The 13,146-nt window shown below is 46.9% G+C and overlaps 1 protein-coding gene across 3 annotated transcripts in view; it reads right to left on the bottom strand.

Moving 5' to 3' along the window:
* The window catches only part of FSHR (follicle stimulating hormone receptor), a 473,968-nt gene that overhangs the window by 80,825 nt on the left and 379,997 nt on the right, over positions 1–13,146 (bottom strand). For all 3 annotated transcript variants that reach the window (XM_040430295.1, XM_040430296.1, XM_040430297.1), the window contains 2 exons: positions 11,775–11,843; positions 11,620–11,694 (listed from right to left, as the gene is read on the bottom strand). In XM_040430295.1, coding sequence (XP_040286229.1) covers positions 11,620–11,694; positions 11,775–11,843 — 144 coding nt within the window. The remainder of the gene's footprint in view (positions 1–11,619; positions 11,695–11,774; positions 11,844–13,146) is intronic.

The raw sequence follows: 13,146 nt of genomic DNA, 5'->3' as shown, positions 1-13,146 counted from the left end.
TTCAAATAGCTTTATTTTTTAATGCCTGATTCAAACCCCTTTATGTAGGGGGGTATCTCATAAGGTCTGAACCAAGGTAGGCCTGAAGTAAAAATATCTTTGCACAAAATGGCTGTATTTCAAATGCCTGATTCAAACCCCTGTATGTAGAGGGGGTATCTCACAGGGCCTGAACCAGTGTAGGCCTGAAGTAAATATATCTTTGCACAAATTGGCTGTATTTCAAATGGCTGTATTTCAAATGCCTGATTCAAACACCTGTATGTAGAGGGGGTATCTCACACAGTCTGAACCACTGTAGGCCTGAAGTAAATATTTATTTGCCCAAAATCGCTGTATTTACAATGGCTGTATTTTAAATGCCTGATTCAAACCCCTGTATTTATAGGGGGTATCTCACAGGGCCTGAACCAGTGTAGGCCTGAAGTAAATATATCTTTGCCCAAAATGGCTGTATTTCAAATGGCTGTATTTCTAATGCCTGATTCAAACCCCTGTATGTAGGGGGGTATCTCACACGGTCTGAACCAAGGTAGGCCTGAAGTAAATATATCTTTGCACAAATTGGCTGTATTTCAAATGACTGATTCAAACCCCTGTATGTAGAGGGGGTATCTCACATGGTTTGAACCACTGTAGGCCTAAAGTAAATATTTCTATGCCCAAAATGGCTGTACTTTAAATGGCTGTATTTCAAATGCCTGATTCAAACCCCTGTATGTAGAGGGGGTATCTCACAGGGCTTGAACCAGTGTAGGCCTGAAGTAAATATATCTTTGTACAAAATGGCTGTATTTCAAATGGCTGCATTTCAAATCCCTGAATCAAACCCCTGTATGTAGAGGGAGTATCTCACAGGGCCTGAACCACTGTAGGCCTGAATTCAATATTGGTGCACCAAATAGCGGTATTTAAAATTTATGAATGTAACCTAAATGTATTAAGGGTGTATCTCACAATGACATCTGCATCAAAGGCTGCCAACTAAATTTTTTGTGCCCAAACGAGTGTTTGTTTAACAACTGAATTTGACAGCAGTATATAAGCCTGTAATTTCACACGTGCTGATGCTGCAAGTCCTGAAAATAGTGTTTTTTTGTCAAAAAAGTGTGTTTTTCAAACCCCAGAAAATGTTTTTTGGTAACAGAAATATGAAAGATGTATATATTACACTTGAATTTAACACTTGCAGATCTGGAAAATACAGTTTTTTGAAAAAAAGTTGGTTTTTCAAACCACAGAAAATGATGGGTGTATTTCTACCTTAAATTGCACACTGACTAATCCAGATGTTGTAGTTTGCCCCCCAAAAATGGTGATTTGCAATGTCCCAAAAGCTCAGATGCAGTGCTGGTGCACTTAGCATGCATAAAATGGCCTCCGCCGCCACTCACCTAACTAACAGAATTATAACATTTTTTTTTTTTTTTGGTCAATGGCCTCAGGGCAGGTTGAAACGATTGTGTCCTGCACCCACACAACTATTTCTAGGTAGATCGCTGAGTTAGATTCTCCCCTATTCTCTCACTGAAATCACAAGTCCAGCAGCATCCTCTCCCTACACTTGTAACAGCAGAGTGACGTGCAGCGCTACGTGACTCAAGCTTATATGGAGCCTGGGTCACATGCTGCTCTGGCCAATCAAAGTCATGCCATTAGTAGGCATGGCTGTGATGGCCTCTTGGGGCAAGTAGTATGACGCTTGTTGATTGGCTGCTGTGCAGCCTTTCAAAAAGCGCCAAGAAAGCACCGAACCCGAAACCGAACTTTTACGGAAATGTTCGGGGTCCAAAAATTCTAAAGTTCGGTACGAACCCGAACTTTACAGTTCGGGTTCGCTCAACCCTACAGTGCTTAACTAACTTCTTTCCTGGAATCTTGGAATTGAGACAGGAAGAGACCAAGGCAGCAGCACCGACATTCCCTGATGCTGGTGGGGATAGATACCAGCTAAGGCATATATAGTTGTTGTGACTCCTCACAACAACCTCCGGTAAGCGAATTACGCACCATATAATTTCAATAGCCTTAAGACTTTACCACACATGAGGCGCTGTGTGTTTTTTCTCTCTTGCATAGGAATTTCTCCTGAAGAAGAAGTTGACCGAACCACCTGTCTTAGGCTATCCAGATTACCAACAGCCATTTCATCTCTACACTGATGCCAGTAAGAAAGGCCTGGGAGCGGTCCTGTCTAAACTGCAAGAAGGTAAGGAGAGAGTAATTGCTTATGGCAGCAGATCTCTTAAAGGTGCCGAGAGAAATGACCAGAACTACAGTCCCTTTTTGTTTACATTATGGACTATCCTGGTCTTTACTGTTCGCTGTGCCAGGTCAGCGCCCACAGATTCCCAGTTACAAGAGAAACTACGGCCCTTGTCACTCATTCTATATTGTAATGCTCCTGATGTATATGCCTAACCCAATTCTCTTATACCCAAAGAAGAGAAACCACAAGAATGGGGTAACGGTACTGTGTATATGCATGCATGCTCTTTTTATATTCAGGTGATGCATTATCGTGGCGAGAGTGAGCCAATGACGACTTACATTATCGCAGGGGGGGGATACAGTGCCCTGAAACACACTGCTAAATACTGTGATTGAGTTCCAATAAAGTTTCATAGGGAGGGGAACGTTCTAACAAGCCTCCCAGGGGCTGACTCTGACCTACACACAGTACAGAGGAGAAGGAGGTCAGTGTGTGTGATGTCTGAGGACAAAGCTGCACCTCAGAAGCCAGAAGAGGAGGAGTGGACCCCTCCCAGGTCAAAAGGCCCATGCAAGCCAGCGGGTGTGTCTCTTTCTAAAGGGGGGTCACGTTGCATCATGTGTTTGCAACGGACCTGGATACGGCTGACATCACTGCCTCCCAGGTGACGACAGCCAAGGATTACACTAACCATTATTCATCAACCCAAAGGACTCATCCATCTGATAAACTGACCTTTTTGCTCTGTTTAATCCTGTTTGTACTATACTACCTGTATTTGCAACCTTAGACCACTGTATATATTCTTTGTGTGTATAGTGTTATATCTAGTGAGCCCTTAAGGCGATTAAATATATAATTTAATCTTGTGCTGTCTGGTATCTGGATCACGAATTCCCACGTCTGTGTTTCGGCATAGTTATACTCTACTGCGGGTTGGTTTCTCACCCTATATAATTCCGTTAGCGGACCGAGCTCATATCAAACGAGAAGCTGGTGGCAGTCTTCCTGGGCTGAGGAAGCGCTGTTTCACTGGGACAGTGAAAAGGCTCCCTCAGCTTGTTGCCTCTCTCTACCTGTGTGGACAGAAGGAGTCTGTTAAAACTGTACCAAGCTGACCTTACCTGCTCCTCAGGGACGGCGTTACGTCACGCCTTGGTAACCAGTCACTATACCTTATCTCGCTGGCCCTACGTATTTGACGTCAGTCGGTGTGCGGTATTCGTCACATATTGGTGGCAGCAGTGGGATCGAGATACTAGTGTGTGTGAGTGTGGGACCCCAGATAGCAAAATAATAATATAAACAAAGACAGGTGCACTCTGCGGTCTTCCTAAACCCTCAAACTGATGTTAAAGTTAAGAGATTAGCCAACATATCCTACTGTGAAGGACATGTCTGAGCCCGAGCACCGTGCGGCGCTTGGGCTCAGACATATCCTCCACAGTAGGATATGCTGGCTAATCTCTCAATTTTAACATCAGTTTGAGGGTTTAGGAAGGCCACAGAGTGCACCTGTCTTTGTTGATATTATTATTTTGCTATATTGGTTATCACATCCACATAATTGCTATCTTGTGTAGGATGTTTATTGTGGTACTTGTGGTGCGCTGTGGGCATCCTCCACTGTATGCATTTTTGCTGGGGATCGCCATTAGCAATGGGCCACAATTGCAGGATTTGCTCACCTGTATATACATACACAACTGCAAATGGGTTTGAGAACTTTCTGCCTGTGTAACCCCACGCCGTTTTTTTATTTACCCATACTGCCAGACACTAAAGACTACCAGCAGTAGATTTTTGCCGCTGGAGTCTTAAGATCAGCTCAACACTAGACCTTCTGAGTGTAAATACAATAAGGTGTGTGTGTGTGCATCAGGTTGCAGTCTGTCAGTGATCATCCATGGCAATGATGGGCAGAAACACAAGGAGCAAGGCTAAGGAGATGGCCGATGCTAGGAATGGTGGCGGGGAGGATGCAGTCCAGATAGGTGGCCAGGAGGAGATGGAAGGCAACTTTATTCAAGGTGAGGGGGGAGCACAGCCAAAACTCCCCAAGGAGCAAGCATAGGCTGCAGAATGTTGTCAGCAGGCTGAGCACGAGCACCAGCTACAAATGCTCCAGCTCCAACTCCATCAGTCCCCCGGATTAGATAATATAGGTTAAAGTCGTATTGTTTAGTCCCAACGTTTCGGTCATATGATTTACCTTTTTCAAGGGATCTGTGACTTGTAGGCTTTCACTTACAAGTCACAGATCCCTTGAAAAAGGTCAATCACATGACCAAAACGTTGGGACTAAACTATACGACTTTAACCTATATTATCTAATCCGGATGTACTATAAACTATATATATGAAATGATGTAATACGTCTACTAATTAAAAAGCATTAATTGATTCTGGTGTGCCACAAATTTTCTACTTTGATACCAGACGACGAACTGTCCTCCGTGAGCACCCAACCTTATACAGGGTGTGCAGATCTCATCATCCCTTTATATCGACCCGGAACCGTCCACTGTGTTGTGTGTGGGTGGTAGGAGGTCCCTTGACAATTTTCAACCAGTCACCATGGGGCAGGCCGTGGCCATGGGACTTAGAGACACCTGCGCTGAGATGACTCTGGTATGGCCAGAACTGGTGGAACCACAAGATTTTTTGCCCAGGAGATCCCTTATTGTCTCCGGGATAGGAGGAGTAGAACCAGTGCTGCCTGTTGCCACGGTCTATTTGGACTGGGGCACCGGTCGAGGAGTAAGGGAGGTGGGTGTATCCTCAAATATCCCTGCCAGTGTTTTGCTGGGGACGGACTTGGAACGGCTTGTGTCTCAGTATGTGGCCGCTGACACCTCAAGGTCCGATCCCCCAAAATGTGATGCCATGTCCACCCCTGTTGATACTGTTAATGTACATAACATGCCTGTTGATGGTGATGTGGGGGTGGGGGATGTGGGGGTGCTGTCACGCGCAGTGGGAGTGCTGGGGCCCTAGGTACCCCTCAGGGGTCTGATGGCTTTCCCCCTTCTGACAAAGTGACTGCTGAGTCAAATTGAGTAAAATGGATGCCAGGAGACAGGTCCCGAGGACCTGACAGAGGATGTGGCAGTCTTGTCTATTCTGGCCACGTCCGGTCAGGAGTTTCAGGCAGCGTTAGTTGCTGACGACAGCCTGAACGCTCTCAAGGAGCAGGCGGCACAGCCTACCTTGGACTTAGACCTCGAGCGGGTGGTCTGGGACCAAGGACAGCTGTACCGAGTCACGGTCCAGCAAGGCTCAGCAGAGGCGTGGCCTAGGGACCGACAGCTAGTGGTACCCTATCCGTTCGGGACGGAGTTGTTGCGGGTTGGGCATGAGATTCCGATGGCTGTACACCTAGGGGTCACTGAAACAAAGGTCAGATTAGCCCAGAATTTCTACTGGCCAAAGATGGGTGCCAATGTGGTTGCCTACTGACATTCATGTGACACCTGCCAATGGGTGGGGAAGGCGGGGCCGCGCCCCAAAGCCCCACTGGTAACGCTGCCCATAATTAAACAGCCTTTCAGAAGGGTGGCTGTGGATCTGATTGGACCGCTGTCCATTCCCAGCAGCTCCGGGAAACGCTTCATATTGATGGTAGTAGATTATGCCACCCGGTACCAAGAAGCAGTAGCCTTGTCATCCATTCGAGCCAACAAGGTGGCCACCGCCTTGCTGGAGATTTTCTACAGAATGGGCTTTTCCCAGGAAATGCTCACCGACTGGGGGACCCAGTTCATGTTGCAATTGATGGAGTCCCTCTGTAGGCAAACACAGGTGCAACATCAGGTGACCAGCCCGTACCACCCACAGACCAGCGGCCTGTGGGAACAGTTTAACGGCACCTTAAAGCAGATTCTTAAGATGTTGGTCGAGTCTCACAGGCCTGACTGGGAGCGGTACCTCCCACACCTGTTGTTCGCCTACCAGGAGGTCCCACAGGCCTCCACAGGGTTCTCCCCCTTAGAGCTCCTGTACGAGAGACTTGTGTGGAGGCCCCTGGCTCTAGTGAAAGAGGCCTGGGAGGGAGATGTAGCCACCCCTGGAGTGTCGGTCATTGAGTATGTCATGCGCTTCGGGGACAAGAAGCAGGCCTTGTCGCAGCTGGTGCATGATAATATGGAGCGAGCCCAGGCCGACCAGAAGCAATGGTACGATCAGAACACTTGTCAGAGGACCTACCAGGTGGGTCAAAAGGTATGGGTACTGGTCCCCGTACCTCAGGACAAGCTTCAGGCGACCTGGGAAGGCCCGCACCTTGTGCACCAGCACCTCAACGCCGTAGCGTACCTGGTCACCCTAGACCACCCTAGGCAGAAGGCCTTCCACGTGAACATGATGAAGTCACATCATGAGAGGGAGGCATGTGCCCTCCCTATATGCAACAGAAGAGGGGGAGGACGAGACCCTCCTGGACATGCTTGCCCAGGTGAAGGTGGGTGGGTCCATCGAGGATGTGGAGGTGGGCCAACAGCTCTTGAAGGGCCAATGGTCCCAGTTGTGGGCCACCCTTCACCCCTTCCGGGAGTTTTTCAGCAACAAGCCCAGAAAGACGGAGTTGGCCGTCCATCACGTGGACACCTTGGATCACCCCCCAATCTGGACCAGACCACCTGCTTCTGCGTGAGCTACAGGGAACGCAACGCTGTGACGGTCACCGATGCGTACCCAATGCCACGCATCAATGACCTGCTCGATCAGTTGGCCGGGGCCCATACTTGACCATCATGGATCTGAGCCGGGGGTATTGGCAGATTCCCATGACCTGTGAGGCGCAGGAACGCTCTGCCTTTATTACTCCCTTCGGATTCCACGAGTCCACTGTCATGCCCCTGCCACTTTTCAGCGGATGGTCAACACGCTGCTAAAAGGACTTGAAGGATACGCGGCCGTGTATCTGGATGACATTGCCATCTTCAGTCCCACATGTGAGGAACACCTAGAGCACCTGACGCAGGTGCTCGGGTGGATCCGCCAGGCAGGCTTGACCACTACCTGGGGCACCAGGTAGGCGGGGGAACCATGAAGTTAGAGCCCGGGAAAGTGGATGCCATCGCATCCTGGCCCACCCCTAGGACCAAGAAACAGGTGATGTCCTTCCTGGGCATCGCCAGGTACTATAAGAGGTTTGTCCCCCACTATAGTAGTCTGACGAAGCCCCTGACTGACCTCACAAAGAAAAAACTGCCCTCCACAGTCGATTGGACAAACGACTCAGAGGCGGCCTTCTGGTGGCGGAAGGCCGCCCTCTCGAGCTTCCCTGTACTACAAGCAGCCGACTTCACACGGCCGTTTATAGTACAGACCGACACCAGTGATTTTGCTCAACCAGGTCGACACTACGGGCCAGGAGCACCTGGTTTTGAACCTGAGTCTGAAGCTCCTGCCGAGGGAGGTGGCCTACTCCACGATGGAGAAGGAGAGCCTGGCCATTGTCTGGGCACTGCAACGGTTGCAGCCGTACTTGTTCGGGCGTCGCTTCACTGTGGAGACGGACCACAACCCACTCAGCTGGTTAAACACTGTGTCAGGAATGAATGGGAGATTGTTACGCTAGAGCCTCACTCTCAAGCAGTATCACTTTACCATTCGCCACAAGAAGGGCCATGACCACAGGAATGCTGATGGGTTATCCCGGCAAGGAGAGGGTGCGCACGGGGGAAAACAAGAATGTGCAGTCCCCTGGTGACCTCTAAACGGGGGAGGTGTGAGAAATGTAGAATTATTGTTTAATGTCAGCCATGATCTCATTCCAGCCATCTGATGTCGGATAGCAGAGGTAGTGAACTCCACAGGGGTTCTGGCTTTAAGGAGGCCACATGCGTACAAAGTCACACCTCAATTAGCCAGTACGGAGGCCAGCTAATCCTACAGGAAAACCTCTCTGTAGGGGGTCTCAGCCCATCCATCATAGGCATAAACCAGATATATATTTGTGACCCTGTGGCCAAGACAAACATGGCCCTGGTCGTAGGTTGGTAATAGGAGGCCAGGGAGGGGAGATATTCAGATATCCCTACAGAAACCTAATAACGGTACCATGTTTGGACTACCTGTAGCTGGTACCCAGGCGGATCCATTGGTCCCAGAACCATCTCCCTGTAACCTTCTGGTCTGGATCTATGAGGCCTAATGGGTTTTGTGGGTCCTTGGCTGCCAGCACCAAAAGAGGAGGAGCGGACCCCTCCCAGAGGCAGGGAAGGGCCTGCTACAGGTCAAAAGGCCCATGCAAGCCAGCGGGCGTGTCTTTTTCTAAAGGGGGTCACGCTGCATCACGTGTTTGGAAGTGACCGGGAAACAGCTGACATCACTGCCTCCCAGGTGATGACAGCCAAGGATTACAGTAACCATTATTCATCAACCCAAAGGACTCCATCTGGTAAACTGACATTTCTTTGCTCTGTTTAATCCTGTTTGTACCATACTACCTGTATTTGCAACCTCAGACCACTGTATATATTCTTTGTTATATCTAGTGAGCCCTTAAGGCGATTATATATAATTTAATCTTGTGCTGTCTGGTATCTCGATCACAAATTTCCACGTCCGTGTTTCGGCATAGTTATACGCTACTGCGGGTTGTTTTTTCACCCTGTATAATGCAGTTAGCGGACCGGACTCATATCAAACGAGAATCTGGTGGCAGTCATCCTGGGCTGAGGAAGCGATGTTTCACTGGGGCAGTGAAAAGGCTCGCTCAGCTTGTTGCCTCTCTGTGCCTGTGTGGACAGGAGGAGTCAGTGAAAACTGTACCGAGCTGACCTTACCTGCTCCTCAGGGATGACGTAACGCCACGCATTGGTAACTAGTGACTATACCGTATCTCGCTGGCCCTACGCATTCGCCGTCAGTCGGTGTGCGGTATTCGTCAGTCTCCTTATTCCACATCATCTCCTATTTGCATTTTATTGTGCTGGCGTTACGAACACAGGGGCCCAGCCACCACAGCACCCTAAGCATACCAATTACTTTCAAGGGGACCTCAACTTCCATCTGGCTGGAGTTCCCTGCAATAGAGAGTGCCCCAGAGGATTTAGTGCTGTCTTCCTCATCACTGCACGCCGACTCAGGGAGCTGCAAAACCTTGAGTACGACTACTACCCCTATCAGCCCACCCTGTACTCACATATTGCCCCTGTGGTCCGGTCCACTGCAGTAAGTCTGTCCTATCTACTGAAATAATTCATGCAAGCAATCAGTTCTCTGAGACACACAGTGGGAGAGTTGCCTGAAGCACACAGTGGGGCAGGAGATTTACCACTGTGTTTTTGATATATTCATAGGATATTAGATGACCAGCTTTGGCATCCAAGGGAAGAATAAAAGGATAGGTGGCCATGTATCTATTTTCCTATCTTCATTTAAGTCTATGGAACTTATAGAAAACTTGCTCAGAGTGCTTGTCAGTCTGAATATTTTCTATAAAGTCCTGATTTGCCAGGAAGAGACTTTGCACAGGGCATATATTTTATTTTCCCCGAGCTCCCTTACATGTTTGGCTAGAAAACAGGTGGGGCTTCACTGAGTATCATGGTTTAATGTGCCTATCAGGCAATACATTGGGGAGGGCTTCTGCTCTAGCCAGTAGCTTCGCAGCAAGAGTGAGCTTTTGTCGGAAATGAAAAGTTGATCGTGAGAGACATACTGTAGATAGAATTATTCCACAGTTTGTTTGCTGAATGAGACAAGATTGGATTGGGTTGGGTTGGGTACCGGCACCTCACTGTGACGGCCTGTGGTGGGTGCCGTGACATGATGGACACACATGCTGTTGCCTTCGGCAACGTCATGTTGTGGTTGCATGCGGGGGCAGTGTCACGGCTTATGTTTGTGTCGTGACACATTTGCCACTCATGCAGTTGACTGTGGCAATGTGTTTATGCATGTGTGAGCGATTTCCCTTTTAGTTGTTTCCCTTCCCTGTCTGGTGTGCGTGGGGTCAATTCACTGCCTGGTTTAGAGCAAAGTGGTGAGTTGGGTGTGGTCTTAGGTCTCTTTATATCCTTTGGCTTGGAGACTGAGATCAGTCGGTTTGTCTGCCTTGCATGTGAGATGCTTGCTTTGTGAATGGATGAGATCTGAGAGCAATCCAAGTTTGACATTGATGTTCTCAGCAATGTCATCTGTGATGTCATACTGTGTGTTTCCTCCTTGTCTTCCTTCCCCTCCTGGTGAGTAGTTTATGGTGTGGGTTTGAGTTGGAGGTTTGTTATGACTGGGTGTTTGTTTCATGTAGGTGTGTACTGGCCTGCATGGACGTTTTCCCCTCTTGTGTGTGTGTCCTCCGGAAGGGGGTTGGTTCCCCGGAGGGGGAACTACTCTACAAGACAGTGTGATTTCCTGCCTGGAGATTCCGTGCATCCGGTGTTCACATGGAGGTCCGGGTAGATGTTGGTGCCGTCTTTCCATCTCTGCTGCGGCAGGTAAGTGTTGGTTGTTGCTAATGTTCTGTTGCTACGCTGTGTACTTACCTGCCATGCAGTTGCTGCATTCTGTCTTTCTCCCTGTCAGCTACTGGGCCTCTGGAGACACCTGTCATCCGTTGTGTTGGATGAACAGGAGGTCTCTGCCCTGTCACGATGTTGAGGGCAATGCAGGGATTCCTAGACTTCTAGGTTTGTGGGTATGAGCCCCCTTACCACTGAAGGTGGCTCATACAACCAGGAGACTAGGGCTATTTGAGGGAAGATTTAGGAGGTGACCAGCTCCCTTTTCCCTGCCTATGGCCTAGCAATTGGTGACATTGTACAGTGGGGAGTTTCCCCCACTCCGTACCGTGACACTCACCTGTAGAAAAATTTGGTTTTGGTGTTTTTTATGCATTGGATGAATCTGTAAAATATTGGAAGAATGTCTTATTTGATGCAGGGTTTCTAATAAGTCAGCTTATTCCTACAAAAAAAAAAAAAAAGAGTTGCAAGAAAAGCAAAACCCCATTGCTTATAAGATGTTAATGATATGATTGGCTGGATCTAGCTCCATAAAATCTGGGACCCATGGGCATATATAAGATGAGCAACAATAACAAGAAATAGCCAAAAGGAAAGAAACAGATGAAAAAGTAAGTAAAATAAATGATTATTTTGTGTTGCTGAATTATGCAGCCACTGAGTATATTCTGCAGTAACTATGGCTACTGTATTTATATCAGCCGATGGGAAAGACCTTAGAGAGGCCACCGAATGTTTGCAAATATGATAATGGAATATAGCAGTACAACAGCTAGTATGATGTGAGGGTTAGCGCATGGACAAATCAGAATTACAAAGTAAACTTCTCCAACTCAGGTATTGATTTGTTCTTTCTCATACATCAGAGCTGTAGACAAAAGTAAAGATTTCAGAAATTTAATTTAAACCTCGTCAAAGAGAGATATAACTTACAATACTTCAGGTCCAGTGGCTCCATGGAAAACAAGATCTGGTAATGTAGTTAGTCTGTGATTGCCACTCAGGACTCTAGCAGAAATAAAAATCAAGAAACGGATAAGAGCCTAAGTTGGGAACAAGCAGCATATTAACTTGCTTAATAAACTCACAGTTCATGTAAATTTGTGCCATTGAAAGCGTGGTCCTCTATCTCTTCAATATCGTTCTGTACGAGCCACCTGGAAAGAAAATAAGTATAAAATCTATGTTTGTACTCATGAAGCTGCATTAGTTGTCTAGAAGAAGTGAAAACAGCATTGAAACAGATAAAATGTATTTCTCAAATGATTGATTCAATCAACAATATATTGTATGTTCGATTATGTATCATATGATTTTCACCCTAGTACAGAGTTCTAGTAAAGCGATGACATTCCTAATACCATTAGTGTACAGTAGTATCTGGAGTTGGCAAAAACAGGTGAGCCACAACTAGGGGCCCAAGAACCACTAGCTGGGAAATACTGTCCTAGACCATAAAGTAATATATTAATGTAGTAAGTAAGGACCGCGCTGCTCAAAGTTCATATGGGAATCCTTCCTCAAATGTGGCCAGGCCTATATTCAGACATAGGATATTGACACTTTTCCAAGCCTCTAGGGACTCCTCTGTGGAATATTGGAAATCACACAGATAGTGAAGTACCTTCAGAATACATGGATAATTAAAGGTTTTATTATACTCACAAGACACGTTAAAATTAACAGCATATCATAAAATGGATATCCTTTGGATCAGCGCCCGACCCGCACAAGCTTCGTCAGGGGTGAAATCTAAACTTCCTTTGTGATACACCTATTTAACCCTAAAACCCTCCCCCCCAAAAAAAAAAATAAGGAGGGAGGAAACATGCCATCAGTTAAAACATATTTAGAAAAGCTACGATCCAATGAAATACCTATTATCACAAACTACATATAAAATCACATTATACATATAGACAATCCCTTTGCGCCTTATCCAAATCCACGGTCCCGCTGCTTTAAAGTAGAGTAAACCCGTTCTTCATTCATACTTGGATCAAGTGCTACTTTCTAACCTATCAGGGGCTACACTAAATCATGTTCTCTATGACGCCGATCACGTGGTTCAGACTGACCTATCATATACTGTATTACAACTCAGTTTCGACTCAAAGGAGAGGACAGATATCATTTTAATCAAATCTCAATATAAGTATCTCGGACCGCAAATTGCTCTCCAAACAATAATATGTTGCGGTGTCAGACATATTCCCACCGATCATCTTTTCTTAGTCTTATTTTAATTTATCGTCCCGAGGGTGACAACCTTTCAGATGTACAATGGCGCCTATCCCCAGTTCTTATCCCCAAACTCGGACCACATTTACAGATATGTCAAGTATAATACTATGAATAGGTATATGTTGTCAGCACCACTAATAAACTTCTATGTTCAAACGTCACCTTAATCAAATCAGACAGGGTGTGAGATCGAATTCAATATTAAGTGCATTAGGA

The sequence above is a fragment of the Bufo bufo genome, chromosome 4 (genome assembly GCF_905171765.1).
Source record: "Bufo bufo chromosome 4, aBufBuf1.1, whole genome shotgun sequence".
Classification (NCBI taxonomy): domain Eukaryota; kingdom Metazoa; phylum Chordata; class Amphibia; order Anura; family Bufonidae; genus Bufo; species Bufo bufo.
This window is presented reverse-complemented; position numbering and strand designations above follow the sequence as displayed.